The sequence below is a fragment of the Pieris brassicae genome, chromosome 8 (genome assembly GCF_905147105.1).
Source record: "Pieris brassicae chromosome 8, ilPieBrab1.1, whole genome shotgun sequence".
Lineage (NCBI taxonomy): Eukaryota > Metazoa > Arthropoda > Insecta > Lepidoptera > Pieridae > Pieris > Pieris brassicae.
Genome location: NC_059672.1, coordinates 18,229,797 through 18,257,597, shown reverse-complemented (window position 1 = coordinate 18,257,597; position 27,801 = coordinate 18,229,797). Strand labels below are relative to the sequence as shown.

At 35.0% G+C, this 27,801-nt stretch overlaps 2 protein-coding genes across 3 annotated transcripts; one reads left to right on the top strand and one right to left on the bottom strand.

Moving 5' to 3' along the window:
- Positions 1 to 197: 197 nt before the first annotated feature.
- LOC123713773 (protein inturned) lies at positions 198 to 13,425 on the bottom strand. Its single transcript, XM_045667614.1, has 13 exons — positions 12,985 to 13,425; positions 12,600 to 12,772; positions 12,302 to 12,405; positions 11,288 to 12,181; positions 10,190 to 10,428; positions 9,386 to 9,476; positions 7,578 to 7,755; positions 6,445 to 6,670; positions 5,790 to 5,886; positions 4,848 to 4,930; positions 4,596 to 4,772; positions 3,430 to 3,573; positions 198 to 487 (listed from the first exon to the last, which is right to left on the bottom strand). Exons 1-13 carry the CDS (start codon positions 13,083 to 13,085, stop codon positions 382 to 384), a joined length of 2,613 nt encoding a protein of 870 aa, XP_045523570.1. The 5' UTR covers positions 13,086 to 13,425; the 3' UTR covers positions 198 to 381.
- A 401-nt stretch (positions 13,426 to 13,826) lies between these two features.
- On the top strand, positions 13,827 to 27,319 carry LOC123713772 (UDP-N-acetylglucosamine--peptide N-acetylglucosaminyltransferase 110 kDa subunit). 2 transcript variants are annotated; one of them, XM_045667612.1, is made up of 10 exons: positions 13,827 to 14,158; positions 14,797 to 15,007; positions 15,796 to 15,979; positions 19,902 to 19,970; positions 21,266 to 21,462; positions 21,548 to 23,186; positions 23,920 to 24,211; positions 24,386 to 24,566; positions 25,326 to 25,430; positions 25,663 to 27,319. In XM_045667612.1, the coding sequence occupies exons 1-10, from the start codon at positions 14,023 to 14,025 to the stop codon at positions 25,820 to 25,822; spliced, it is 3,174 nt and encodes a 1,057-aa protein (XP_045523568.1). In that variant the 5' UTR covers positions 13,827 to 14,022; the 3' UTR covers positions 25,823 to 27,319. The 2 variants fall into 2 exon arrangements, with proteins under 2 accessions (XP_045523568.1, XP_045523569.1); XM_045667613.1 differs by lacking the exons at positions 13,827 to 14,158; positions 14,797 to 15,007 and adding an exon at positions 20,754 to 20,856 and having other exon boundaries at positions 15,945 to 15,979.
- Positions 27,320 to 27,801: the final 482 nt, after the last annotated feature.

The following is a 27,801-nucleotide window of genomic DNA, read 5'->3' as shown; positions in this document are numbered from 1 at the left end:
AGAGATTCAATTAACTCTCTGATTTAACTACTTCACTGCGACATATATATGACGCCAATCGAAAATGGATACCGCGGCTATCGCGGTTGGAGATGCTTCTCGCGGCATAAATATATATATATATATATATGCTTCTTTATGTACGATTGACATGTATTTTGAGCATTTTAGGGCGGATAATTTAAATAAAACACATATTCTAAAAATAATTTAATCTTTTAAAATACAAAAATATCACGATTATTAACGGACGGAAATGTACTTAAACATAATATTCGCTGCAATCAAAGGAAATGTATATGGAAGACGAAGACTATTTTTTTCTCTATCTCTTACTCCATCTACTTCCACTAACAGATAAATGCAAATAGATACATGCAATCATCCAGCATAAGACAGCAAATAGGCGATCTCCGTGAGATCCTGTGGGACGGAGTCATGATAACAAACGTATAACTCTCGAGGCTCCGGTTCGCTGATAACCCGACTGAAACCAATTAAATATTAAAGTTATTCAAATTAGGTAAAAAGTGAGATTTTGACTTGTAAAACAAAAAAATGGCGATTAAAAGGTGTGGCGGAGAGTTTATTGCCAGTTCTCTACCGTTCTACGCTCTTGATCTGAGAACTGGTAGTAAATGTAAAATTAGAAGCATTTCATATACGAGTCTATATTTATATTTTTAGGTTCATAAGTGTACATTGTGTTACCTATATAAATGATTTTTGGCTTTGACTTTGACTCGGCGACTATTTTGACAATAAAAGGAGCCAGACTCAGCTCAGCTCAGCTCAGTCTCCCGCTCTACGACTTTGAAACAATTTGTATGACTCAAAACTTGGCGATTAAAAAGAGTGGCGGAGAGCTTCTTGCCCGCTCTACGACTTTGAAACAATTTGTATGACACAAAACTTGGCGATTAAAAAGAGTGGCGGAGAGCTTCTTGCCCGCTCTACGACTTTGAAACAATTTGTATGACACAAAACTTGGCGATTAAAAAGAGTGGCGGAGAGCTTCTTGCCCGCTCTACGACTTTGAAACAATTTGTATGACACAAAACTTGGCGATTAAAAAGAGTGGCTGAGAGCTTCTTGCCCGCTCTACGACTTTGAAACAATTTGTATGACACAAAACTTGGCGATTAAAAAGAGTGGCGGAGAGCTTCTTGCCCGCTCTACGACTTTGAAACAATTTGTATGACACAAAACTTGGCGATTAAAAAGAGTGGCTGAGAGCTTCTTGCCCGCTCTACGACTTTGAAACAATTTGTATGACTCAAAACTTGGCGATTAAAAAGAGTGGCTGAGAGCTTCTTGCCCGCTCTACGATTTTGAAACAATTTGTATGACTCAAAACTTGGCGATAAAAAATAGTGGCGGAGAGCTTCTTGCCCGCTCTACGACTTTGAAACAATTTGTATGACTCAAAACTTGGCGATTAAAAAGAGTGGCTGAGAGCTTCTTGCCCGCTCTACGATTTTGAAACAATTTGTATGACTCAAAACTTGGCGATAAAAAATAGTGGCGGAGAGCTTCTTGCCCGCTCTACGACTTTGAAACAATTTGTATGACTCAAAACTTGGCGATTAAAAATAGTGGCGGAGAGCTTCTTGCCCGCTCTACGACTTTGAAACAATTTGTATGACTCAAAACTTGGCGATAAAAAATAGTGGCGGAGAGCTTCTTGCCCGCTCTACGACTTTGAAACAATTTGTATGACTCAAAACTTGGCGATAAAAAATAGTGGCGGAGAGCTTCTTGCCCGCTCTACGACTTTGAAACAATTTGTATGACTCAAAACTTGGCGATAAAAAATAGTGGCTGAGAGCTTCTTGCCCGCTCTACGATTTTGAAACAATTTGTATGACTCAAAACTTGGCGATAAAAAATAGTGGCGGAGAGCTTCTTGCCCGCTCTACGACTTTGAAACAATTTGTATGACACAAAACTTGGCGATTAAAAAGAGTGGCGGAGAGCTTCTTGCCCGCTCTACGACTTTGAAACAATTTGTATGACTCAAAACTTGGCGATTAAAAAGAGTGGCTGAGAGCTTCTTGCCCGCTCTACGACTTTGAAACAATTTGTATGACTCCAAACTTGGCGATTAAAAAGAGTGGCGGAGAGCTTCTTGCCCGCTCTACGACTTTGAAACAATTTGTATGACTCAAAACTTGGCGATTAAAAAGAGTGGCTGAGAGCTTCTTGCCCGCTCTACGATTTTGAAACAATTTGTATGACTCAAAACTTGGCGATAAAAAATAGTGGCGGAGAGCTTCTTGCCCGCTCTACGACTTTGAAACAATTTGTATGACTCAAAACTTGGCGATTAAAAATAGTGGCGGAGAGCTTCTTGCCCGCTCTACGACTTTGAAACAATTTGTATGACTCAAAACTTGGCGATAAAAAATAGTGGCGGAGAGCTTCTTGCCCGCTCTACGACTTTGAAACAATTTGTATGACTCAAAACTTGGCGATAAAAAATAGTGGCGGAGAGCTTCTTGCCCGCTCTACGACTTTGAAACAATTTGTATGACTCAAAACTTGGCGATAAAAAATAGTGGCGGAGAGCTTCTTGCCCGCTCTACGACTTTGAAACAATTTGTATGACTCAAAACTTGGCGATAAAAAATAGTGGCTGAGAGCTTCTTGCCCGCTCTACGATTTTGAAACAATTTGTATGACTCAAAACTTGGCGATAAAAAATAGTGGCGGAGAGCTTCTTGCCCGCTCTACGACTTTGAAACAATTTGTATGACTCAAAACTTGGCGATTAAAAAGAGTGGCGGAGAGCTTCTTGCCCGCTCTACGACTTTGAAACAATTTGTATGACTCAAAACTTGGCGATTAAAAAGAGTGGCTGAGAGCTTCTTGCCCGCTCTACGACTTTGAAACAATTTGTATGACTCCAAACTTGGCGATTAAAAAGAGTGGCGGAGAGCTTCTTGCCCGCTCTACGACTTTGAAACAATTTGTATGACTCCAAACTTGGCGATTAAAAAGAGTGGCGGAGAGCTTCTTGCCCGCTCTACGACTTTGAAACAATTTGTATGACTCCAAACTTGGCGATTAAAAAGAGTGGCGGAGAGCTTCTTGCCCGCTCTACGACTTTGAAACAATTTGTATGACTCCAAACTTGGCGATTAAAAAGAGTGGCGGAGAGCTTCTTGCCCGCTCTACGACTTTGAAACAATTTGTATGACTCAAAACTTGGCGATCAAAAACAGTGGCCTAGAGCTTCTTGCCCGCTCTACGCCCTTGACTTGCGTCTGGTAGTAAATGTAAATTTAGAATCAATTTAACATCTTTGCTGTTGACGTTCATAAGCTTGGTTACCTATATGAATAAAGTTTGAGTTTGACTCATAAAATCGTAGGATTTTTGAGACATAAACTGGTTAGTTCAAAGTATTAATTTTGTCAGTTAACTTACCCAATTACCCAAAAGGAGTAAGGTTCCTGGTATTTCTTGACTCCACATTCATTCAACACTTCGTGGGGTACATCGAATAATAGGCCATGCTCTTTGACCCCAACCAACATCTTGTTCACTGAAGGTGTGTGGTTCTTTTTAAAGCTGAAAATGTCATCTTTCATTAACCGACTTCAGAAACAAATTTCCAATATTTTTTGTATGTTTGTCCATATCATTTGTTGACTAAAATAAATAATTTTAAATTCGACTAACAGACCAAGTGACATCGAAATTGATGCAGTAGTTTTGTGATATCTCTATAAATTTTTGGATGAAAAAAAAATCCCTTTAAAATACTTTGAATAGAAGAAAATCAATGTTTTGGTCATCGAATCAAGTTGGTCTCGGCGGTAATTGGAATATATAATGGCGCTACAACCTTTTTAGGTCTGGGCCTCAGTTTCTGTATTTGTTTCATGATCATTTATAAATCTAATAGGCAAGTAGGTGATCAGCCTTCTGTGCCTGACGCACATTGTCGACCTTTTGGTTCTAAGGCAAGCCGGTTTCCTTACGATGTTTTCCTTCACCGTTCGAGCTAATGTTAAATGCGCACATAGAAAGAAAGTCTATTGTTACACAGTCGTGGGTCGAACCTACGACCTCTGGGATGAGAGTCGCACTCTGAAGCCACTAGGCCAACACTGCTTCTAATTGGAATATGAACATATATATATATCATTCTTTTCGTACAAATGACATGTATGCCCAAAGCATTTCATGGCAGATAAATCCAATAAAACATGTATTCTAAAAATAATGTCATCTTTTAAAATACAAAAATATCACGATTATATCATAAACAGACGGATATGTACTTCAACAGAATCTCGCTGCAATCATAGGAAATGATAATGGAAGACAAACACTAATAGGATCTTGTTCGCCAATATTCGGTAATTGAAGTCCTGTGTGTCAGTGTCAATTGTACACACCTGTCAATTGTTTTTAAATCTCTTTGGACAACCATAGACTAAAGTCGCTCACAAAAACGTGCTTCTTTTCGAAATAATAACTTGTGAATATTTGGGTATCAAATGGTTATTTGAAATTTATTTCGGGTCCCTCATTCACACTATCGACAGTCGGCTGTATATAACAAAATTACAAAAAAAAAAAATTACCTGATGCCATGCTGTAACAGTTCGTGTATCCTCTTACAGGCCGTACGAAACGTGTTTAGTATATAGGCATAGAGGGCGCCACTATCGATGACAGAACTGACTGGAGCCAACAGAATCCCGCGCTCAGATTCTATATTAATATAATGAAAAAACACATTCTCTTCGCCCGCTGTTATTCTGAAAAATAACGCGGCAAAATTATATAAAAATTGTATGTTTTAAAATTAAATAAAACATTTTGGTTAAATATACCTATGTACAGCGACTTTATCCAACTCACTGAGCAAGGACTTTCTTATATCCGTGACGTCAATGTTGCTTGATCTGCTGCCGTCCTGAAATATCATAATTAATATATTTTTAATTATATTTACGTGCTTTGGTATAACCAAGATGACAATTGACAATTTATTTATACCCGTTGAATACAACTTCATAAGGAGTCCGGTGTAATGTATAATTTTAGTAAACAATTCGAATTTTAAATCTACTAATTCTTTTTCTTAATCTGTATCCGGCCAATATACAATACTATTGTCAACTCACATTCAAAACTAAGTGACGTTTAGAGCAAGCAATGATATGTCATTTGTCAGTATGACTCCTGATAGATTGATTTGTTTGTTTGTAACAGATGAAAACTAATCCCCATTAAAAATCCTAATACAAAGCTCCTGCCGATAGAGGACAAATCTTTGTTTTTAATTTATTTTATTATTATTAATTACTTAAGATGTCATGTGGATCATGGTGTAATGGCAGCACCTTACAAACGTTGTGTAAAATAAAAACTTAGCGATTAAAAAGAGTAGCGGAGAGTTTATTGCCAGCTTTTTTCTTCTGTTCTAAGCCCTTGATTTGAGAACTGGCAGTAAGTGTAAAATTAGAAGCATTTTATATACATTTCTGTTTTTGAAGTTCTTTTTTTAAATTTTGTGGCCTGGTAACAAGACCCTTAAGCCAAATTCCTGAATTCTAATTGAATTTTTAATTCAACTCTTCGTACTGAATAAATAGTCAAGTAAGTAATATTGACACCTGTATCAATTAAATGTAAACTGTCTCCTGTCAATGTCAATCTGTCAGAGGAATAATTTGGGCAACTGTCACGGATAGAAAAATAAGTTTCTTAGCATTTATTAAGCTGCTCCCGTGTTTAACAATCGAATAAAGCTAGTTGAGTGCATTAGTTACCTGTTTGTCCCAATCGGAATCTGAGCCTGAAGATTCTCTCCGACTTTTTAGTTCTCTGTCCGCGCGTCTCCCCATTATCCGATCATCGCTGATTTCGCTGGAATATGATAAATTGTTTCAAAGTTTTTTTTAATATAAATAGTTTAAATTTCCTAAAATTCCGTTCCCGGTAAAACAATAATTGCCACAAGCCTATTGGCAAAAAGCTGAAGCCTGATGATACGTGACGAAGTCACCTCTTGACACTTACTCTGCTTGATGCATTGCCAGTGTGTTGCCGGCGTTAAATATGAAAAATTATTTCATTTAAAAAATATAGTCGCAAGAATAGAAATATGGTCGAAAATAACTGTCATGTAACACATTTTAAAAATGGAATGGAATTGACGGAATAATTAAAGAATTAACAGTTTAACTTCAGTCACGTCATCTCATTTTAACACAGGCTTAATGCAATTTAATAGAAAGAGACGAACTTCAATAGACTAAAAATTTCATAGACTAGACAGTCCACAATCATATGAAGTTTCTTATCAGTCTTAGTATTGATTCGTCTCTTTCTGCCAAATTGTGTTTACGCTGTAATGAAAAGAGATGAGTATATTAGATTGGGTTTTAAGGGATTGAGTCTATTTTAAAATTATATAATTCTCACCTAGTACTCTTAAGACTTCCCGAATCTTCGGAATAGCTGACATCAACACTAGAATGCCGGTATTTGTTCGAATACCATTGTGAATACAGATTATGATGGCTTGTACTGTGGGCACTTTGTATGTCGACTGTGTTAATCTGTTCTGAGGAATTGTGCCTTCGTTTTATATCGAGTTGTGATTTTGACAGCTTTAATGTCGCTGATCGGATAATATCTGACTTTAATGCTGAAATTCATATAAAATGTGTGAATTTTATCTACAAAATAATTAATAAAAATAAATTAAATGTACAATTTTTACATTATTTACTTAATTCAACTTTAACAAGGATATACGAGCTCACTATTTTCCACGGTTTATAGAAGAACTTAGAAGTGGTCTTTGTGGTTTTGGATTAATGCTAGCAGCATTTCCTAAATGTATTCGTTAAGCGAGGAAAGGACCAGCTCTGGGGCACCGGTAGAACCAGGAGGTCCAAGTTGGAGAAAAGACTTATACTTGAGCCTTTTACATAATTAGTTTTATATAGACGAAGTTGTTTAAATCAAAGATGATTATTAAAAAAAAATAGGCAAGTAGGTGATCAGCCTTCTGTGCCTGACGCACACCGTCGAATTTTTGGTTCTAAGGCATACCGGTTTCATGATGTTTCACTACGCCATTCTAGCGAATGTTATATGCGCACATAGAAAGAAAATCCATTAGTGCACAGCCGGGGATCGAACCTACGACCTCAGTGATGAGAGTCTCACTCTGAAGCCACTAGGCCAACACTGATCTTCTTGAGATAATTATTAGTTTTTTAATATATTTACATTATATAGTTTAAATAATCAATATTTAAAACGGCTAATGCCCGGTTTCTATATTCGAAATAATACTCGAAATTACTACGAGTCGTAAATTTTTCTTAATTTATTCTTATATATTTATTATTAATTCTTGTCCATGCTAACGATATTAAATAAATGTCATATTAAACAAAGTTAGTTATATTGCATTTATACATACATTTTGAGGAAAAATAAATTCAAGAAAAAAAGTGTACTGTGTGTATAGTATGTACATATAACAATTTTAGTTTTTTACCCCATATTCGAACCCGCATTATATAGGTTTTTATAGTACTTACAAATATCCTTTTTTCTTCCCTGCTTCGTCAACTTTTCTGGCGATAACTGTAACTGCGGTTGAGTGTTGGATTTAAACCAGGCAGATAAATATCTATCAAGTCCGACGTCAAATAATAGTTCGACACAGCTCTCGCATTCTTCTACGTAGAAAGGGGATGGTGGGGTAACGCCTATTGCCTGAAAGGGCATTACTACATATATTAAAGGGGGAAGGTGGGGTAACGCTTATTGCCCGCAAATGCAGTACTACATATACTAATGGGGGAAGATAGGTTTACGCTTATTGCCTGAAAATGCATATCTACATATATTAAAGGGGGAACGTGGGGTAACGTTTATTCCCCGCAAATGCAGTACTACATATACTAATGGGGGCAGATAGGGTTACGCTTATTGCCTGAAAATGCATTTCTACATATATTAAAGGGGGAAGGTGGCGTAACGCTTATTGCCCGCAAATGCAGTAGTATATACACTAATTGGGGGGAGATAGGGTTAGGCTTATTGCCTGAAAATGCATTTCTACATATATTAAAGGGGGAAGGTGGGGTAGCGCTTATTGCCCGCAAATGCAGTAGTATATATAGTAATAGGGGGAGACAGGGTTACACTTATTGCCTGAAAATGCATTTCTACATATATTAAAGGGGGAACGTGGGGTAACGTTTATTCCCCGCAAATGCAGTACTACATATACTAATGGGGGCAGATAGGGTTACGCTTATTGCCTGAAAATGCATTTCTACATATATTAAAGGGGAAAGGTGGCGTAACGCTTATTACCCGCAAATGCAGTAGTATATACACTAATTGGGGGGAGATAGGGTTAGGCTTATGGCCTGAAAATGCATTTCTACATATATTAAAGGGGGAAGGTGGGGTAACGCTTATTGCCCGCAAATGCAGTAGTATATACACTAATTGGGGGGAGATAGGGTTAGGCTTATTGCCTGAAAATGCATTTCTACATATATTAAAGGGGGAAGGTGGGGTAACGCTTATTGCCCGCAAATGCAGTACTACATATACTAATGGGGGAAGATAGGGTTAAGCTTATTGTCTGAAAATGCATTTCTACATATATTAAAGGGGAAAGGTGGCGTAACGCTTACTACCCGCAAATCCAGTAGTATATACACTAATTGGGGGGAGATAGGGTTAGGCTTATGGCCTGAAAATGCATTTCTACATATATTAAAGGGGGAAGGTGGGGTAACGCTTATTGCCCGCAAATGCAGTAGTATATATACTAATGGGGGGAGATAGGGTTACGCTTATTGCCTGAAAATGCATTTCTACATATATTAAAGGGCGGAGGTGAGTTGACGCTTATTGCCTGAAAATGCATTTCTACATATATTAAAGGGGGAAGGTGGGGTAACGCTTATTGCCCGCAAATGCAGTACTACATACACTAATGGGGGCAGTTAGGGTTACGCTTATTGCCTGAAAAGGCATTACTACATATATTAAAGTTATGCCTATTGGCCTTATTTGCCGCGCACCACCACTATGTGGAAGTAGCTGCCCACTGAAATATTACCGAACCAATTTGACTTAAGGTCGCACCAATTAATAAAAGGGTGGCAACGCACTAGCGCGCCTTCTGGCAATGTGCTTGGGCGTTTTCACTTAGGTGATGCCCGTTATCCTCCTGTTCTATAAAATTATGGATCTTCATACTCATTGCAAAGTACATTGTGTTACTATCGCGTAGATCCTGTGTAAATCTATAGAACTCTTTCCTTACATCTTTAGGTCGATACAAATGTTCGGATTACAAGTAATAAGGAAATACATTACTCACGTCTTCGGTACAACCACCAGCCTCCATCAGTGTTGCCAAAATAAAACTCCCCTTCCCAACAATTAGGAGAAACCATCTGCCATCCGGTATCCTGAAATTGTTTACGTTTTTATTAAATTACAAGTACAAGCTTGGTCTACCTCTAAGAACAGTCGAACCAGCTACCAGGGCAATGGACTATTTATGACTTCACACTTGGTCGTACAGAAGGAGAATATCATGAGGAAACCGACATTGCCTAGCCTTGCCTAGTAACAGCCACAGCCAGGTGCAAAAATCTGAGACCCAGACCTAAAGGGTTGTGCGCCACTGGTTGGTTTTTGTTTTGAAGATGTGCAGCGTTTTTGACGAACAAAAGGGGGAGAGCGATTGAGAGATAGTGAGAAAGGGCGAACGTAGCATGAAGAACATAGCCATGAACTGAGAGTAAGGAGCAAGGAAGTTAGAAAGATCGAGAGAGCGTGAGATAGAGCGAACGTAGAATCACGCTCAGTGCCACGGAACGAGAGAGTCTCTCCCACCTGGTAGTGGAGAGAGTTATAGTGAAAAAGATTGAGAGAGAAAAAGGGAGATCGAGAAAAATTTTGTTGGTGTATTCGTTTAGTAGCTACATATTAGATAACAATTATCATAAGCACGTATACAGTATGAATATAGATATACAAAAACATGGAGTGATCATATACTGGTACACGATCATCTATTGGGGCTTTAACCTTAGTAATAATTAATTTACAAAGAAGTTTCACTTCTGACGTGTGTACTTTCTACGCACGCACTTATTGTTTATATATTATAACATACCTATACTCGTGGTCATATTTATTTTGATTTCTATGTTCATTTATAAACACCTCTCTCCATAGAACCAGCTTTTCAATGTTTTTTTGAACACTCAATTGCAGAATGCCATTTAATTTAAGATAAGATGTGATTTCTATTAAATCGTTGTCTTGTAAATGTGAACATAGTAAATGCCCAGAATAGAAAAGACAAGCGCCAATGACAGTGTACATTCTTTGAAAGTTTTCAACGTCATCTGTCTGAAAAAACAAAGATTTTAGGCATTATGTCTCAAAGTAATATCTGTTTATTCCATATGTCCCAGACACATTTTTGATTCAGAATAAATAAGAAATAAAATTAATGTCGTCAAACAAGATCAAAATAATAAAAGAAAATAGCGACACAAATTTTCGTTTTGAAGTGGAATTGGAACACAGAGTTCTACTAATTTTTTACGCTAAATAGATGAACGCCGGCTGCACGCACGAAAAAGCATGACACATTGTCCCGTTACGCTCATTGTACGCTCGCGCCGCATCTATCTCTCTTCCTCTCGAAGACTTAAGTATACCATCATTTCATCAATGTTGTTTTATGACGTTGTCACGTTAAACTATGGTCCGTAAGCCAACTTTAGAGACAACCAACCAAATATATAAAACAAATTAAAAAAAATATTTATTTTAAGTTAAATAACATTTAAGGCAGAATCATCAGATTTATTTAATGTATCCCTAGTATTCATTTATAATTTTATATAATCCAACATTATAGTAGTAATCTCTAGATCGATTCAAACGATCGCGAAATTCATTTACCAATAGAAAGCAATGTCGGGCCAAATACGGTCGAACGGAAACTTAGGTACGCTGTCTGTCAGATAAGTTCTAGAATAAAATTGCAGCACATCATAATATAGAAAATTCAACGTCAGCATGTCAAAGCCGTGTCTACCGGTCTGTATGTTTGCGGTAAATAAAACAACTACGCCACGTAATTTATTGCGGTTTTCACTAATATCTAGAATTATCGATGAGGAAAATTTAAATATGCAAAGTTTACGGGTCGGTTGCTAAGCCTGGGCAGGTTGCTAGCTAAAGAAAGTAAAATTCATACCCATTCTCTATAATCAGCAGCTTCTAATTCAGTAATAGCATCATCAATCTGAATTTTCACTTCCAACGGTAAGGTCACTGCATGAGCACCAATTACTTCTTGAAAATTCCCATTTCTTTTATTACCAGACAACAAAGTTGCAAAAATACGACAAAATAACCCATCCAACTTTTCCACATTTTTTGGTTTGGTAAAACTTGTTTTTAAAGACCCATATAAAAACTCAAGTGTTCTTACTATATCTTGTATAATTCGTTTGATACAAAACACATCTATTGCGGAGTTCGGCATTGCTATCAACATCAAGTCTCCATTGTGAGACTTGTATGCAACATTAACAAGTGTAGAGTTATGTAATAGTGTTGATGCCAGTGGTTCACTTGTCCCGAGTGATTTTGGGGCTAAATGGTTGAGCGTTACATAGGCACCTCTTGTGTTGTAAAGAAAATTGTTATTAAGCGGTCTCGGATAACAATATAGGACACCTTTGTCATCATTATTCTGAAATTCCATGTCATTACAACAAATGTACAGTACAGAACATAGTGATTCTTTAAGCATATGAGTAACAGAGTTTTCTGGTACACTTTTCAGTAACTTTTCAATATCAATGCTAAGCCCTTCTGAGACAACTTGAAACATTAGTCGTGGATTCTCAACATCTTCATTGACCCTCTGAAGAATATTATTAATGTTATATGTATTAACATCGATTCCATTTATTTTTGTTAGATAATAACCTAGTTTTACTTTGGGTGTATATATTGGCTTAGCCTCGGGTAGAAAGTCAGCAACAACTAATGTTTTGCCATCTCTGTGTGTCTCCAGACTTATTCCAAATAATTTTTCAATCTGACAGTTTTTATCACTTGTGAAAATCATACTTTTACTGACCTGAAACAGGTTAATAAATGTATAGATATTATAATTATTTATACAATAAAAAATACAGCTATTAGTTAACAAATATCATATGATTGAAATACACATTTAAATAGGAATGAATATACTCACTTGTATTAAAATTATTTTATTATTTTCTTCCGAGTCTTTCTTTTTGGCAGCAGTCATACTTTTATTTCTTGCCTTTTTTGATTTTAAAGCTTTGAATATTCTACCTGAAGAAGAGTTTTATATTCAGATAACACTATTTCTAAAAGGCCAGCCACTATTAGTAAGACTGTTTTATTATTTCTTTAAATTAAAACATTATGTCAACAACAGTGTCAAATCACAAATCATTTTGAGATTTGGACAAAGTTACGTAAATGGTGATGCCAAAGTTCTAGAAAAGTATAATCAATTTGTTTACCTTTGGTAGACCTTCTAGTTGAAGATCTTTTAAAGTCAGTTCTTAATTTGAAAGTGTCACAATTATCAAGTAAGGCGGTATGATTTTCATCTGATCCATCAACTCCAGGTTTAATTTTGATGTAAGTTAGTTCTCCATTTTCTGCCACACCTGAATCCCATTCTGGTACCGAACTGTACAAAAATTTTTAACTACTAGAGTAATAGATACTATGAATAAAGTGGGTGTTGTTATTTTGGTCTGAGTACTCATTATAAATAATGTTGCTTAATCTTTTTATTCAGCCTTGGTATTTGGAAAGCAATAAATAAAAGTATTTAACAATATAAAAATCCTTTGTCTTAAAAACAAAAATCATCATCTCAGTCACAGTGACAATCCATACCTTTCAGAATCACTACATTTAGAGTCTTCAGAAGATTCAGTCCAATCATTATCAGAGTCACAGGGACTTTCATATGGTAACCTTTTTTTATAATTATTCATATTTTGTATAAAGTTTAATAATAGAAATGAATTTTGTTAGGTTCCAAGTAAATTATTAACTCGATGCGTTTTCTCAAAGTTTGTTTGTATATTTTAGTGCAGCTGCAAAGTTTTGTAGAAAATCAAGTAAATGCTAAGATTCATTTATGTATCTTCCTTCGATCATGCTCTTATTAAAAGGTTTATTTATTCATTTTCAGTCATAGTTCTCGAATTACGATTTACGATAATATGATCTAGTGATCGGACTTGATTATTTCAATTTTGCAAATGGCGATGTTGCCAAAATAGTACCCCCGAACTCCAAAGTCAGGCGACTTAACAATATTTTTTTCGTGCTTGCGCCTTGCAGTCTTGACTCTTGCACATAGCGGCAACGTCGCTATAACATCATTTTCCCGTAGTATGACCAGTTATGAGATAATTTTCCAATTTTTTGGTTGATATATATATAATTAATGCTTTCGTTTAATTTTAATGGAAATAGTTTTAACTTTATGCCTTTCAATAATTAAACTCCATATATTACTACATAATAATCAATTTTAACTGTATAAGACAAACCATTGTGGGTAAAAATAGGATATATTTTAATATGCTACAGACACATCGTGACTGCCTACTCAGATGCGAGCATTAAAATTACTAAATAATAAATTGCGTTACTAATTATAATAAAAATAATGTTTTTTGTTTGTTACAGATTGCGATTAAAAATATTTTTATTTAAACATCTAAGTATTTTTTTTAATTTTTGATGGTCACCCGAATAATGATTTCGTTTAGTTTCAATGCTGTCAATAATGAAACACCATTGTTGCAGTATTACATGGATTATTACTGCCTTAAAAATTAAATTGTGATAATAATATTATAAATGTTCATGATAAAGTGAAGTGAAAAACTCTTATAAACAATTTAGTGGTTAATTCAAATAATGATAACTAAAATGCAGCCACAAACAAATGTTGCCGTGCCGCAAGCTGTCACGACGCAGTCCCAACAGATTGTCGGTGTTCCCGCAAATGCCGTAATCTTAAAAATGTCGGATATTCAACAAATTTCGACAGTCGGTAAGCAATATATATTTGATCATTGATTTAATAATTATTCAATAAGCTCAGGCAAAGTTTCAATCTATTAATAACTATTAGGCATCAATTTAATGGCGTGTTGCGTGACAGTCGTTCGTAACAGCGCTTCATTGCGGAATTTACATAGACTGACTATAAAGCTGATCCATCAAGAGTGACTTAATATAAATATGGAATTTAGTTAAACCTCAGTTACTTGTACATCAAGATTGCACACATTAAGTTATGAAAAACGTGCGTTGTTGTATGGAATAAAAAAGTAACCTATGTATTTTCTTAAAATTTTCAACAAAAAGTAAGGAATATTAATATACTAACCTAACCTAACCAAATAATAATAAGTTTTTTTGGACAGTTCCGGTGCCGCGGTGGCGTTAATACAATTGAATATGATTATATATGATATTATTGAACATGATTTGTGGCAAAGTTTAGTATTTACAAACTATTTAGTATTTAGAGGAAATTTTGAGATGCTCCTAACATGTATAGTAAATTACTAAAATGTATTAATTTTAGTTGAAACATTTGATTATGATTAAGATTCGTAGTAGTTCTCATTTGGGTTATAGGATTATATTAATTTTGTTTCATTAATTGAATTTCTTATACATTAGGGTTATTGGAGCTTGCACATAGAGAATACCAGGCTGGTGACTATGACAGTGCAGAATTGCATTGTATGCAGATGTGGAGGCAGGACTCCACAAACACTGGGGTCTTGTTGCTTCTGTCATCCATACACTTCCAATGTAGAAGGTTGGACAAGTCTGCACACTTTTCCACACTGGCAATCAAACAAAACCCATTACTAGCAGAAGCATACAGGTAAACCGTTGATTTTAACTTTTGGTTTGACTTCCATGATAAATAAATTTAATACATGTAGAAGTTTTAGTACTTTATTTGATTTTAAGTTTTGAAATATTAGATGACTTATAAAGTTTGTTATTTCATTATGTAAAAATTTAGTTTGCCAAAGCCACTTGTATGTCTACCCCTTTCATTGGTTAAAATAGAAAAAAAGGACTTCTATATATCTTCAAAATACACACATACACATTTATATTATTAAAAATTCTTAGATGAGGTGTATGGCATGGCCATACTCAAATACTATTTTTAGACAAAAGATCCTGAATGTCATGAAGTCATGTTTATTAATATTAGATTTATTGTAGGAAGTGTTTTCATTATGATCTTGTTAAGTCCCACCCACTTAATATTGTAGAAAAAATTACCTTTTTATTGGTTGTTCATTGAACAAATCATGTGTCTTGTAGGTCCCATCATTTATCTTCTTTCTTTTCATTTAATTAAAACTTTTATTTTGATCCTGTTTAGTAATAGTTTTGGAATTGATATTCTATACTGCTATAAATACTGCAAATTTGTAATTTCTTGCCAATTCTAGCACAAATCTCCACATATTTCCAGAAATATAAAATCAGATCAAATGGAGAAATTTGTGTGTATATAATAATATAATTATAAATTAATTATTTATAATTTCTATTACATAATATAAATTGTAGGAATGAAAAAAATCCAAATATTTTACATTTACTTATTACTGGATGTTTGGAGCAAAGGAGGTAAATAATATTTTTTTACAGCAATCTGGGAAATGTGTACAAAGAAAGAGGTCAGTTGCAAGAAGCATTGGAGAACTATCGCCATGCCGTAAGGCTGAAACCCGACTTTATTGATGGGTACATCAACCTGGCAGCTGCTTTGGTGGCAGCTGGTGACATGGAGCAAGCTGTTCAAGCATATGTGACTGCTCTGCAATATAATGCTGTAAGTAATAATTATTTTTATTCTATTTGTCAAGTGTATAAACCTGCTTTAAAAATATACTATAGTCCTTAAATGCATTAGATGATTTTCTGTCTTATTCATAAATGAATTGGTCTAATTGCACCCTTTTAATTAAAGTAGCTGTCTCATTTGAGAACAGGGTTAACACAACAAGATGGAAAGGGACAAAGGTGTTCAAGGAAATTAGTGCAAAAAACTTGATTTAATTTATATGATTGGCGGATAGTAAAGACCGTATAATCACTTCAGACCATATAACTACTCATAGACCAGGGATGGACTTGCTACATATGGGGTATATATTTTTATTAGGACTATGATATTAAACATTTTCTTTATCTGTAGGATAAGATAAGGCCTTTGATATGGATATTTTTAAGACTTAATAGCAATTGTTATTTGTGTATGTTTGTTTATAATTTAAAATTAAACATTATTGTGTAATTGTATTTTATAATATGACAAACATACCTATCTCTACTTTATAATAACAATATACTGTAATATATCAGAACCTTGACCAAGACTGATAGATAAGCACATAATATTATTATTGCGAAATTGTTCAGTGATTACTCATGACTTTTATAATGTAATTTACACTTTATATATGTACTACTTCGAAAGAGGCTTCGATATTCATACATTGAGATATTAATTAACATTGAGGGTTTTATTACTACAATGCTGACAAATCTGTTTTACTTTTAAATGTATATGACAAAATATTTAGTAATGGTTGTTACTAGTTCTACAGTACAGTACAGTACAGTACTACATTCTAAGCACAACAAGCCCAACTAATAACAATCACTTAAGAAAGTGATTGTAACATGATCTGCAACCTAGAGTGTAAAGTAATAAGTTGATGAAAATATGTAAATTAATTATTTTAAACAGGCACAGAAACGGTTGTAATACACATATCTAATCTGGAACCCTCAGTATCATTTTAATCACTATAAATATTAGTAATGATTTCTTCTTTTTCTTTATGGTGACATCCTTTATATTGTATGTACTTGACCATTCTGCTGTCATGTCTGTATATAAATATTTCTCTGTGAAACTGTTATAGAATACTCGAACTTTGTCTTTTTTTGTTTCTATTATTATTTTATAAGTCGAGGTGAATCTGTTTGTATCTTAATCTATATATAATAATTTATTGTCTGTGGTCTATAATATCAACACAATTATTTGAATACTGGCTGCAACAGATATTGTATTTTATCTTGACGAATTAAGTAAAGTTTCTTTATTATAATTATTTGAAATATAATTATATTTTCTTTATGTTCTATAATATAACTTATTGCTATATACCGTAGAGTATATAGCTATATACCATTTCAAATAGCTTACATATTATATCAGTTATCGCAGGCACTACACTATTCGAAATTAGAGGCTGTATACTAATTTGTATATTTTATATGGTAGAATATGTCATAATTAATGTCGAATTTAATACTTGAGATTACCTAACAGTTTTTTTTATCATCTTATCAGATAATTCCTTACAAGATATGAGTGTGATGTCATCTCTTATTTTCATTATTATAAATATAAAGACTCAAATGTTTACAATGTCTAATACAAACAAGTTTTGTTTAAACAAATATTAGCAACATATTTGGCTAAATTAGATTAATTACACAGATTTATGCCATCATCACAGCCTTTATAAAAGATGATAGACGAATCAGTGCAATAATAAGAAGAAGATTCTTAGATTTACCGCTAAGTATGACTCCCGTACATATCAAATCCAAACGTTTCTGACGTAACGGGAGTCACAGTAAGCGATAAGATCTTATACTAAATTACACTCGTTACAGTGTGTTGGGGGGGGGGGGGGGGGGCAAACATAATCAAGTAACGAAGTTTCATGTCGAAATTACATTACATTTGTGAGAAGACCTTTAGTATCTAAAGTAATCAAGAAGTCTTTAAGAGAATTTGTTGATTGTGATAAACATATATATTATATTACCTCATCTTATGTAAACTCGTATCTCTAAAAATGAATTTAGGTTAAATATAATTCATATATTATGTATACATAACATTTCTTAATACCAATTAGTAATTATCTATAAGTATTCAAGGTTAGTAAGACAAAATTATCTAAAAAAAATATTTCGTTCGATTATCAATGGACTGTCATAATTCTTAATGTTAATATAACAGTTGATGGAAACTGAATAAACAAGAATAGTCCTTAATTTGCCTTTGCGAAGCGAGTCTAATTCATCGTCTACACATACGAGACTTTAAAAAAAAACGCTCGATTATGAAAGGACTGTCAATGAGTCTTATTGATATTGTAAACATGTGATACGAACTGATTAAAATCAATTATTTCTACTGTGTCTTTGTCAGCCTAATACATATACGGCGCTACACTATTATGTATGACAGAGTACGTTGAGGGCATGAAACGATGTCACCTTGAAGTTGTTTCAATCTTACGATTATATGCGGCCTGTGGAATTGTTTCGTATTTTTAAATACACGATCGTTTCCGGTATTGTAATTACAAACATGTTTGATTTACTAAATATTGATATTAATTTTTGACTGATAGAAAAGTTTATTACTTGCATCGAGTAGTTTAAAGAAGTAATTTGACTGGTCTGTCTCTTGGTGAATTAAATAAAGATGTCTATTGAATTTGTCAGGACATATGTAGCCTGAAAGTGCAGTTTTCGCTTTTAGGGTCATGTTAATAATTCTACCTAAATATATAGATTAAAATTGCTTAAACACAAAAATTTTGACATCTTTGGTTGTTTATTATGGCAACGAACTTACAGAATAATACTTAGCTCGATAATTCGATCAGTGTTAATATCCTAAAGATTAGTGTAAAGATTGTTATCATAACAATGAGACACCTTGTAAATTGTTTAACTAAGATAAATGTTACAAAGCGACCAAGGTCAGAACATTAATTTCCGTGTTCCATAATCACTCACAACTGGGCGTGTTGCCATTGGCAATATAATATAATTTTAATCTGCTTGATTCATGCTTTGTTTGGATAAAAAATAAAAGTAGTTTAGGTTTTTTTTTTCATATTAAATAAATCAAATTATCTAGCAAGATACAATGAGTAAAACATATTAAACTAAATCTTATATCTTATAAATATATTAAAATAAACTTAAATAAATTAATGTGGGCGCCAAGAGGATTCTCCTTCCAATATTATATGTGGTAATGTTTACCACATAAACAAATTGTTAATATATTATTCAATAAATGGACACCTAGAGGGCATTTCCCAAAGCTTAAAAAAAGAAAAACATATCAGATAAGTTCACAACAAAATAAAATTAAACTTTAAAATAATAATTAAAGAAAACTACTCCTCAACACAGTTATAACGGAAATCATACAAAATTTAATATTATCACACGACACAATTTATGAACCAATACACGGCTATCACAGTCAATGTCTGTCGTTTTTTGTCCATACCCCTACATCCTATTATAATATGAATTTAAGACAATATAATTAACAAATTAAAAAACTTTAATGTTTAAACTAATTTGAAATAATATGCATTATTGCATTTTATTTATTTATAATTTATTATTGAAAATATTTGCACATATATGAATAAGTATTCATTGGTAAAACTGTCGCTTCACTCAAACTCGACGTTACATCCAAAGACGCAATAGGCATATCGAATACATGAATTTTGTACTTAAGGTATGCATTAAATTCAAGGGACAAAGAACGGCGTTATACCTAAATGGTCGTTACAACCAACAAATAAATGAAATCCACTATATTATTCACAAATTAAAAAATAAGCATAGAAACAAATACTATCTATTTGATTATGTTTAGCGACGGTAAATGCAATAATGTAATATTGTTCCAGGATCTTTACTGCGTTAGAAGCGATTTGGGCAATTTGCTCAAGGCTCTCGGACGTCTCGACGAGGCAAAGGTAAATAGCATTTTGCTTTGCTTTCTGGTTTACTCTGAAGTTAACAGGATTCTCTTGTCTCTTGCCTTTGTGTCGTTTTAAATTAGAGTACTCTCTGTTCCATCAGCGAACATTGCAATTGCGTAAAACGTATTACGTTATACCCTGCATGAGCGTAGCTTACGTAATGGTTTCAACGACTGTTTCGAGCTTTATTGATTTTTTAATAGTTCAACTGTTTAAACCATTATTGTGGCAGCGGAAGGGGACGGGGGCTGATATTTTTGAGACACCTGCCCGCTCCTTTCATTATTTTCAAACTGTTGCAATAATATCAACTGACGATAACTGCCGTTGATATATTGTGACGGCATCTGCGTAAATTTACACCAATCTTACATACAATGTTTGAATTAATATTCTTTAAGCTGTATAATATTATAAACATTGTATGGCAGATGATAGGATAACGGAGATTACTTTAATGATAACAGTAAATGTAGATGAATATAATTGGTAAAATCCTGTTTACTTCATTTTAGTTATACTTTGAACTGTGCTTTGTAGTGATTTCTTAATACAAATGAGGATCAAGTAGCGTTTTTTTCACTAGTGGTATGACGTAGTGTGTTTTGTTTATTTCTGCAATATTATTTGGTCATCCACATGTTGCCCGAAGACTCTGCTCAATGACAGTGTGAGCTGGCAAAAGATCCTCAAGTATACATTAATGATACATGATAGACGTGAATCGGCTGAACTAGTTTGACTCAAAATCGACTAATTCTGTTATATTTTCACAAGGTGTTGTCTGGTAAGACAGTAGGTGTGACTGCCGCTGTATCTAGCTGGGTTATGGTTGGTACTCCGCAATCACGCTGCGATGACAACGTTCTGTGTAACGCAGGTAAAGTGTACAAGGTTTGCCAGAAATGATATGACAGGTTTCGGACAACGCGTGATATTTGATTGTTCATTGTCGTGACCATCTTCCATCGGATAGGAAGTGGAAGCGTCTTCACTTATCTTTTTCTCTTTTTGGTCGTAGATTGGGAGTTATTGTATTTATCGTCGTTTGCATTTCCTACTGATGTGTCCTCGCAGTCAGCGTAGCTTCGATAGTAGGGTGCACTTTGCGTAATGGTATTGTCGTGGTTGATATTCGGTGATCATCGCAATTTTAAAGTTAAATGTCACCCAATTTCAACTACTGCTCTGGTGTAGTTGAACATTTGGCGTATAATGCATCTCAATATTCATCATGGTAAAAATCCGTTTGACGATCCTATACTGATATATTGCTTTTGTGTGTTTAGGCATGTTACTTGAAAGCTATTGAAACAAGGCCAGACTTTGCAGTAGCATGGAGTAACTTAGGTTGCGTTTTTAACGCACAAAGTGAAATCTGGTTGGCAATTCACCATTTTGAAAAGGCAGTGGCGTTGGACCCCAACTTTTTGGACGCATACATAAACCTTGGAAATGTACTCAAGGAAGCTAGAATATTTGACAGGTAATAAACTTGAAATTTATGTACAGCCCACGCACGCAATTCTGCACGCAAAGGCATTTTTTATCTCACGTTTTTTGTTAAACAGGGCTGTAGCTGCATACTTACGAGCACTTAACCTATCTCCCAACAATGCCGTTGTTCACGGAAATTTAGCGTGCGTCTATTACGAGCAGGGACTTATCGACTTAGCTGTCGATACATACAGAAGAGCGATTGAACTTCAACCTAATTTCCCTGACGCATATTGTAACTTAGCGAATGCGCTTAAAGAAAAGGGTCAAGTGGCCGATGCGGAAGAATGCTACAACACAGCTCTCCGATTGTGTCCATCACACGCAGATTCGCTCAACAACTTGGCGAACATCAAGCGAGAACAAGGATACATAGAAGAAGCTACGCGCTTATACTTAAAGGCGTTAGAAGTGTTCCCAGAATTTGCCGCCGCCCACAGCAATTTGGCCTCGGTTTTACAACAGCAGGGAAAACTAAACGAGGCACTCATGCATTACAAGGAGGCTATCCGTATTCAGCCAACATTTGCTGATGCGTACAGTAACATGGGAAACACCCTCAAGGAGATGCAGGATGTCGCCGGAGCGTTGCAGTGCTACACGCGAGCGATTCAAATAAATCCCGCCTTTGCCGACGCACACAGTAACCTTGCCAGCATTCACAAGGACTCCGGGAACATTCCCGAGGCCATCCAGTCTTACCGGACGGCGTTGAAACTTAAACCGGACTTCCCTGACGCCTATTGCAACTTGGCGCATTGCCTGCAAATTGTTTGCGATTGGACCGACTATGAGGCTCGGATGAAGAAATTAGTCAGCATTGTCGCTGAACAGTTAGAGAAGAATAGACTGCCATCAGTTCATCCGCATCACTCCATGCTGTATCCCCTGTCGCATGATTTCAGGAAGGCCATAGCCGCCCGTCACGCGAACTTATGCCTAGAGAAGGTTCAAGTTCTACATAAACCGCTATTCAAATTCCCCCGCGAGTTACAAGGCCGTCTACGTATCGGTTACGTGAGCAGTGATTTTGGCAATCATCCAACGTCTCACCTTATGCAGTCTGTGCCGGGGTTGCATGACCGGTCTAAAGTTGAGATATTTTGCTACGCTCTTAGTCCGGATGACGGCACTACCTTCCGGTCCAAGATCGCACACGAGGCTGAACATTTTATTGATTTATCTCAGCTGCCATGCAACGGAAAGGCGGCCGATAAAATATACGGAGACGGCATCCATATCCTCGTGAATATGAATGGGTACACAAAGGGAGCTAGGAATGAAATATTCGCATTGAGGCCGGCGCCGGTGCAAGTGATGTGGTTGGGATACCCCGGCACCAGTGGGGCTAGTTATATGGACTACTTGGTGACGGATGCTGTGACGTCACCTCTGGAATTGGCCAGTCAATACAGCGAGAAGTTGGCTTATATGCCGCACACATACTTTGTTGGAGACCATAAGCAGATGTTCCCACATTTGCAGGAGAGATTAATTCTAAGTGACAAGGTGAAATCGCATAACTTAGGAATTCTGGCGGATAACGTTGCCGTGATCAATGCGACCGATTTGTCGCCTCTCGTCGAGCACACTGATATTAAGGAGATTAAGGAAATCGTTCGGGCAGCGCGGCCCCTCGAGATATCCATGAAAGTAGCAGAGCTGCCCACCACCACGCCGATTGAAACTATGATTGCTTCCGGACAAGTACAGGTACTTGAGTTTCTTATTTTAACTAATTAATTTAAGGTGAATGAAATTTTTTGTGTATCGACTCGAAATAGCTCAAAATTACAATTAGTTCTTAATTAATGATCCTGAGTAAAATTTAATTAAAATAAAATTGCATTTTTTGTGTCAAAATATAATAGTATATCGTGAACCGATGCGGAACGTAGCGTAAATTTCCATTGTAGGAATTGGTAACAATGGAATCTTACACCCGGAATACGATAACAATCTATGATATTACGTATGTTGATTGACAATGTAAACATAATATATTTTGTGACCTTTTATAAGAGTTTCTTTAGCCAAAGGCACATTGATAAATGTTTTTTTTTATTACTAATACGGTATACGTCTCAATAATAATAAAAAAAATTATTTGGTATGACGTAAGTTGAATCATTGCGGACGCGCAATTCGGTGTGTCGCCGAAACAATAGTAATACACAGAAATGTGTGTCACACAAATTTGAGTGATTACATGGCAAAAGTTAATTTATGTGAATGACAATTGCAGGATTAATACTGAACTTAGTTTATTTTTATAAAAATGTTAGACCGAATGTGTCCTGTTCAAATTATAATAATAAATTGAATTGTAAAGATAGTACACTTATTAAATTAAAATACTAAGTATGTTTCTCGTAACACCACAATGATGATGATGCATATTTCCCGGATATCGAGGACCCCGTACAATATTGCTATCTTTTTGTAGACGTCAGTCAACGGAGTGATCCTCCAAAACGGATTGGCGACAACCCAGACGAACAACAAAGCGGCAACTGGCGAAGAAGTGCCCCAATCGATAGTAATCACGACCAGGCAGCAGTATGGCTTGCCGGATGACGCAGTTGTGTACTGCAATTTCAACCAGCTGTACAAAATAGACCCCCTGACGTTACACATGTGGGTGTACATTCTGAAGCATGTGCCGAACAGTGTGCTGTGGTTGTTAAGATTTCCAGCTGTCGGTGAACCTAATTTGCAGTCCACAGCTCAGCAACTGGGTAAGTTAAATAAGTATAATTGATTTATTATTTTTAAACAAATCAGTTTTTCTCTTATATTCTAGATTTGGAAGGTGATGTTGAAAATTTGTTTCCCTTTAATCTAAGTAAACTTAAATGAACACTAATATTGAAAATGTCATATGCAAAGGTTCATAATATGTTTGGTTATAGGGTTGCCACCGGGTAGGATAATATTCTCGAATGTAGCGGCCAAAGAAGAGCACGTACGAAGAGGACAGTTGGCTGACGTGTGTCTGGACACACCTTTATGTAACGGACACACAACCAGTATGGACATTTTATGGACAGGAACGCCTGTTGTTACATTGCCCGGAGAAACTTTGGCTTCTCGGTAAGGAAAGTTTAAGTATTTTTTTTTCTCATACTCAAAATGATCCAATTGATTGCCTATGAACAATGGCTTAAATAAGTTTTTAAATTACGATTGTGAAAGTGATTTGAATTTGGAATGTGGATGTTATTGGTTAATGTTTTATATCACTAAAGAGATTGATTACAAACGTGTAACTTGCTGCTAAAAAATATGTGTTAAAGTAAAAATGCGCAAAACTCAATCATTCTTAATGTTTAAAAAATACTTAGAAGTTTTGTCTGCCTCAATTAATGATAAAATGACGAAATAACTTCAGAGAATATGGTTGTTATATCGGACGTTAAAAATATAATTCTACTCCATTAGTTGTGTCCTCGCTTGATAGTGACGTACTTAAAAATATACTCGCCTTAAAAATAGGTGTTTGTCGCCTTGCAAAACCATCCAGTATTAATGGTCATCACAGTTCAATAGTCAGCGTACCTAGTTATTCATTCATTCAATAGTTCTATAAGCATTTTTTATATACCTTGCCTTCATATATTTGCTGTTAAATCCTACTAATTTTGTTTAGAAATTTGTTGTAAGTGTTAATTTAGTAGCGAAGTGACTTACATTTTCTAAAGGTATTTGAATCGATGCGACTTTTTTAATTTAATGTAATTTTCCTGCTAAATAAAATTTATTTTATATTCCTCTTAATCCCAATGTTCATGTACATTCTGTAAATTAACTAAGAAATAGAACTACACACTTAATGAATACTGTTGTTTGCAGAGTGGCAGCGTCGCAATTAAATACGCTCGGTTGTCCTGAATTAATAGCGAGAACGCGCCAGGAGTACCAAGACATTGCCGTACGACTCGGAACTGACAGGGAATAGTGAGTAATTTAAATAATATTTAATTGTCGTAATCATTTACAGGCTGAAAACTAGTTCAGTACATTTTCATTTTATATAATGGAAATACTCATAATTACGAATTTAGAAGCAGTGAAAATTATTTTTTTCTATTGGACCTCTGTGAACTTGTTGTGTTTGTTTGCTTGTGAAAAAAGTCTATCAATATTATGTTAATCTAAAGTAATTATTTTATTTATCTATCTTTTTCAGCCTAAAAGGGATCCGGGCAAAAGTATGGACGGCGCGATCGGAGAGCCCTCTGTTCGACTGCAAAGCATACGCAACGGGCCTAGAAATGCTTTACAACAGAATGTGGGCCCGGTATGCGAGAGGAGAACGGCCTGATCACGTCCAGGCTATAGATCAATAGGCCGAACAACACTGCGACAGTGAAGGGACATCCAAGAAGCGACGATGGTGTTAGTGAAGTGATTAGTGATAGTGACTGTTAAGAATGATACTCTAGTAAAGTGATATATATTGGAATAAGTGGCTTAAGATATCATAATACCACTAGAAAAAAGTGTTACAGAAATGGTATGTTATTCCTGCTATTGTAGTTGGTATCATAAAATACCCATATTCCAGTGAGAATAATGATTGGAATGGAAGACACAGACATAGAGTCTGTAAGTAGATTGGTTGTTTAACAGATCTACTTATCCAACATTATTTTACCTTAACCTGCTAATGGTAGGAATAACATTTAAAGATTCTTTTAGAGGCTAATGTCTCTACTTTTTCAATTCTCTTAAAGTATTATGTAGATTATTTTTATGACCTAATTAACCCAGTATAATGTGAGGCACAAAGCTGTTAACAATAATTGTTGGAATTGATTTGACATTGTATATATTGATGACTTTGTAGTGACAATTTTTTTTGCCTCCTGTAAAAGGGAACTCCTAAATTCTAGATTGATTAGTAATTTATTTCTTTACATCTCCAGTATTGTATATATTATACAGCTGGTAATAACAGTATCTCTCAATGTGAGTAATTTTTATATTTTTCTGCAAGAGATGGTTTAATAATTTCATTGAATTCAATAATTGTAGAATTTCCCAATTAAATTGTCTTAGCAATAATTAAATGTGGCCTTTATAGTGTGTGCCATTACAAAATGCAATACATTTTAATTTCATTTCTCTTTTGGTGTTTCATAAAAATTGGACTCTGTTAGGGTAAGTAAATTATTTTAGTGTTGAGGAATGATGTCGCAGTGTTTGGATAAAAATCTACATTTAATAAAACAAATATTCGGCTTTTGACTATAATCCTAGATAGAACTAAGACTAAATTAAATATTTGGGTATACCAGTAACTAGAATCTCGCACTGAGATAATGATATTGTTTTAGCTGTGGCAAAAATTTGGTATATGGCGAGTTTAATATATTTTCTAATCTATATTATAAACGATTCTTTTCATAACCTAGTGACTACACAGCTTCATTCAAACAAACTATGTAAGACTGAATATATGAAAGATTAATTTGTAGTGTTCTTTAATATGTTAAGAATATAAAAGTTGTTAATAGAAGTAAATGCGCAATAGTTTTCTAGTTTTCATACAATTCATTGTTTGAATTAGTTAAGCATTGTTACATGTTGTATAAGAAAGATGTGATATAATCGGTGGACTAAATGAAAAACAGTTTCATTTATGCAGCAAGTGTTAACAATGAATTGTTCAACTAAATTACTGCGAAATGATTTTAGAATTTGTAAGGCAGTAAAATATTTCTAAATTGTTTGATTTAAAAGTACCGCTTACTAAATTACAAATGTTTAGCAGACATTCTTCACTTTGCTGATTGTAAATATTAGATGAAACAGTTCTAGGTATAATAAAGGAGTGATAATGACTGGTCTTTTATTGTATTCCTTTTATTATATGTGGTAATTCATTATATGTAGATATTAAAGTGGACAATGAATATCAATAGTATCACTGTAGAAGCTGTCAAAAAAAGCCATCATGAGCTCTGGCTGCTAAACCGAAACAATCTACTAGTCCGTCAGTCCAGAATCAAAGACCGTCTCCACATGTACTTTAAGGCGCGGAAGCATTTGAACAGTTACGCTTTTATATGTTTAAAGTGTTTTTTAAATATTTGCTACTCGTCTGAATAAAATTACGGGATAGTTTCTCGAACTGTAAAAAAAGACTCGGTTATTGATTAATTGTAATTGGGAGTAGTCATTGGGCCAGGTAACCTCCTGTTTGTAAGGACGGTGGCTGTAAGTGTTACCTGAACAGTAAAGAATTTGGGGGTATAAATTGAACCTCACTGTCACAATCTCTCCTGCCAATTCCAGACTGCTGATTCTGTCTTCTGATCTAAAT

Bases quoted from the DNA above. Each gene is read 5' to 3' on its own strand.
- LOC123713772 (XM_045667612.1), top strand. From the start codon at position 14,023: ATGATAACTAAAATGCAGCCACAAACAAATGTTGCCGTGCCGCAAGCT. The intron at 15,008-15,795 runs GTAAACCGTTGA...ATTTTTTTACAG, and splicing joins TTACTAGCAGAAGCATACAG to CAATCTGGGAAATGTGTACA. The intron at 23,187-23,919 runs GTACTTGAGTTT...ATCTTTTTGTAG, and splicing joins TTGCTTCCGGACAAGTACAG to ACGTCAGTCAACGGAGTGAT.
- LOC123713773 (XM_045667614.1), bottom strand. From the start codon at position 13,085: ATGAATAATTATAAAAAAAGGTTACCATATGAAAGTCCCTGTGACTCT. The intron at 10,429-11,287 runs GTATGAATTTTA...TTGTTTTTTCAG, and splicing joins CTGCTGATTATAGAGAATGG to ACAGATGACGTTGAAAACTT. The intron at 4,773-4,847 runs GTATATTTAACC...GTTATTTTTCAG, and splicing joins GATAAAGTCGCTGTACATAG to AATAACAGCGGGCGAAGAGA.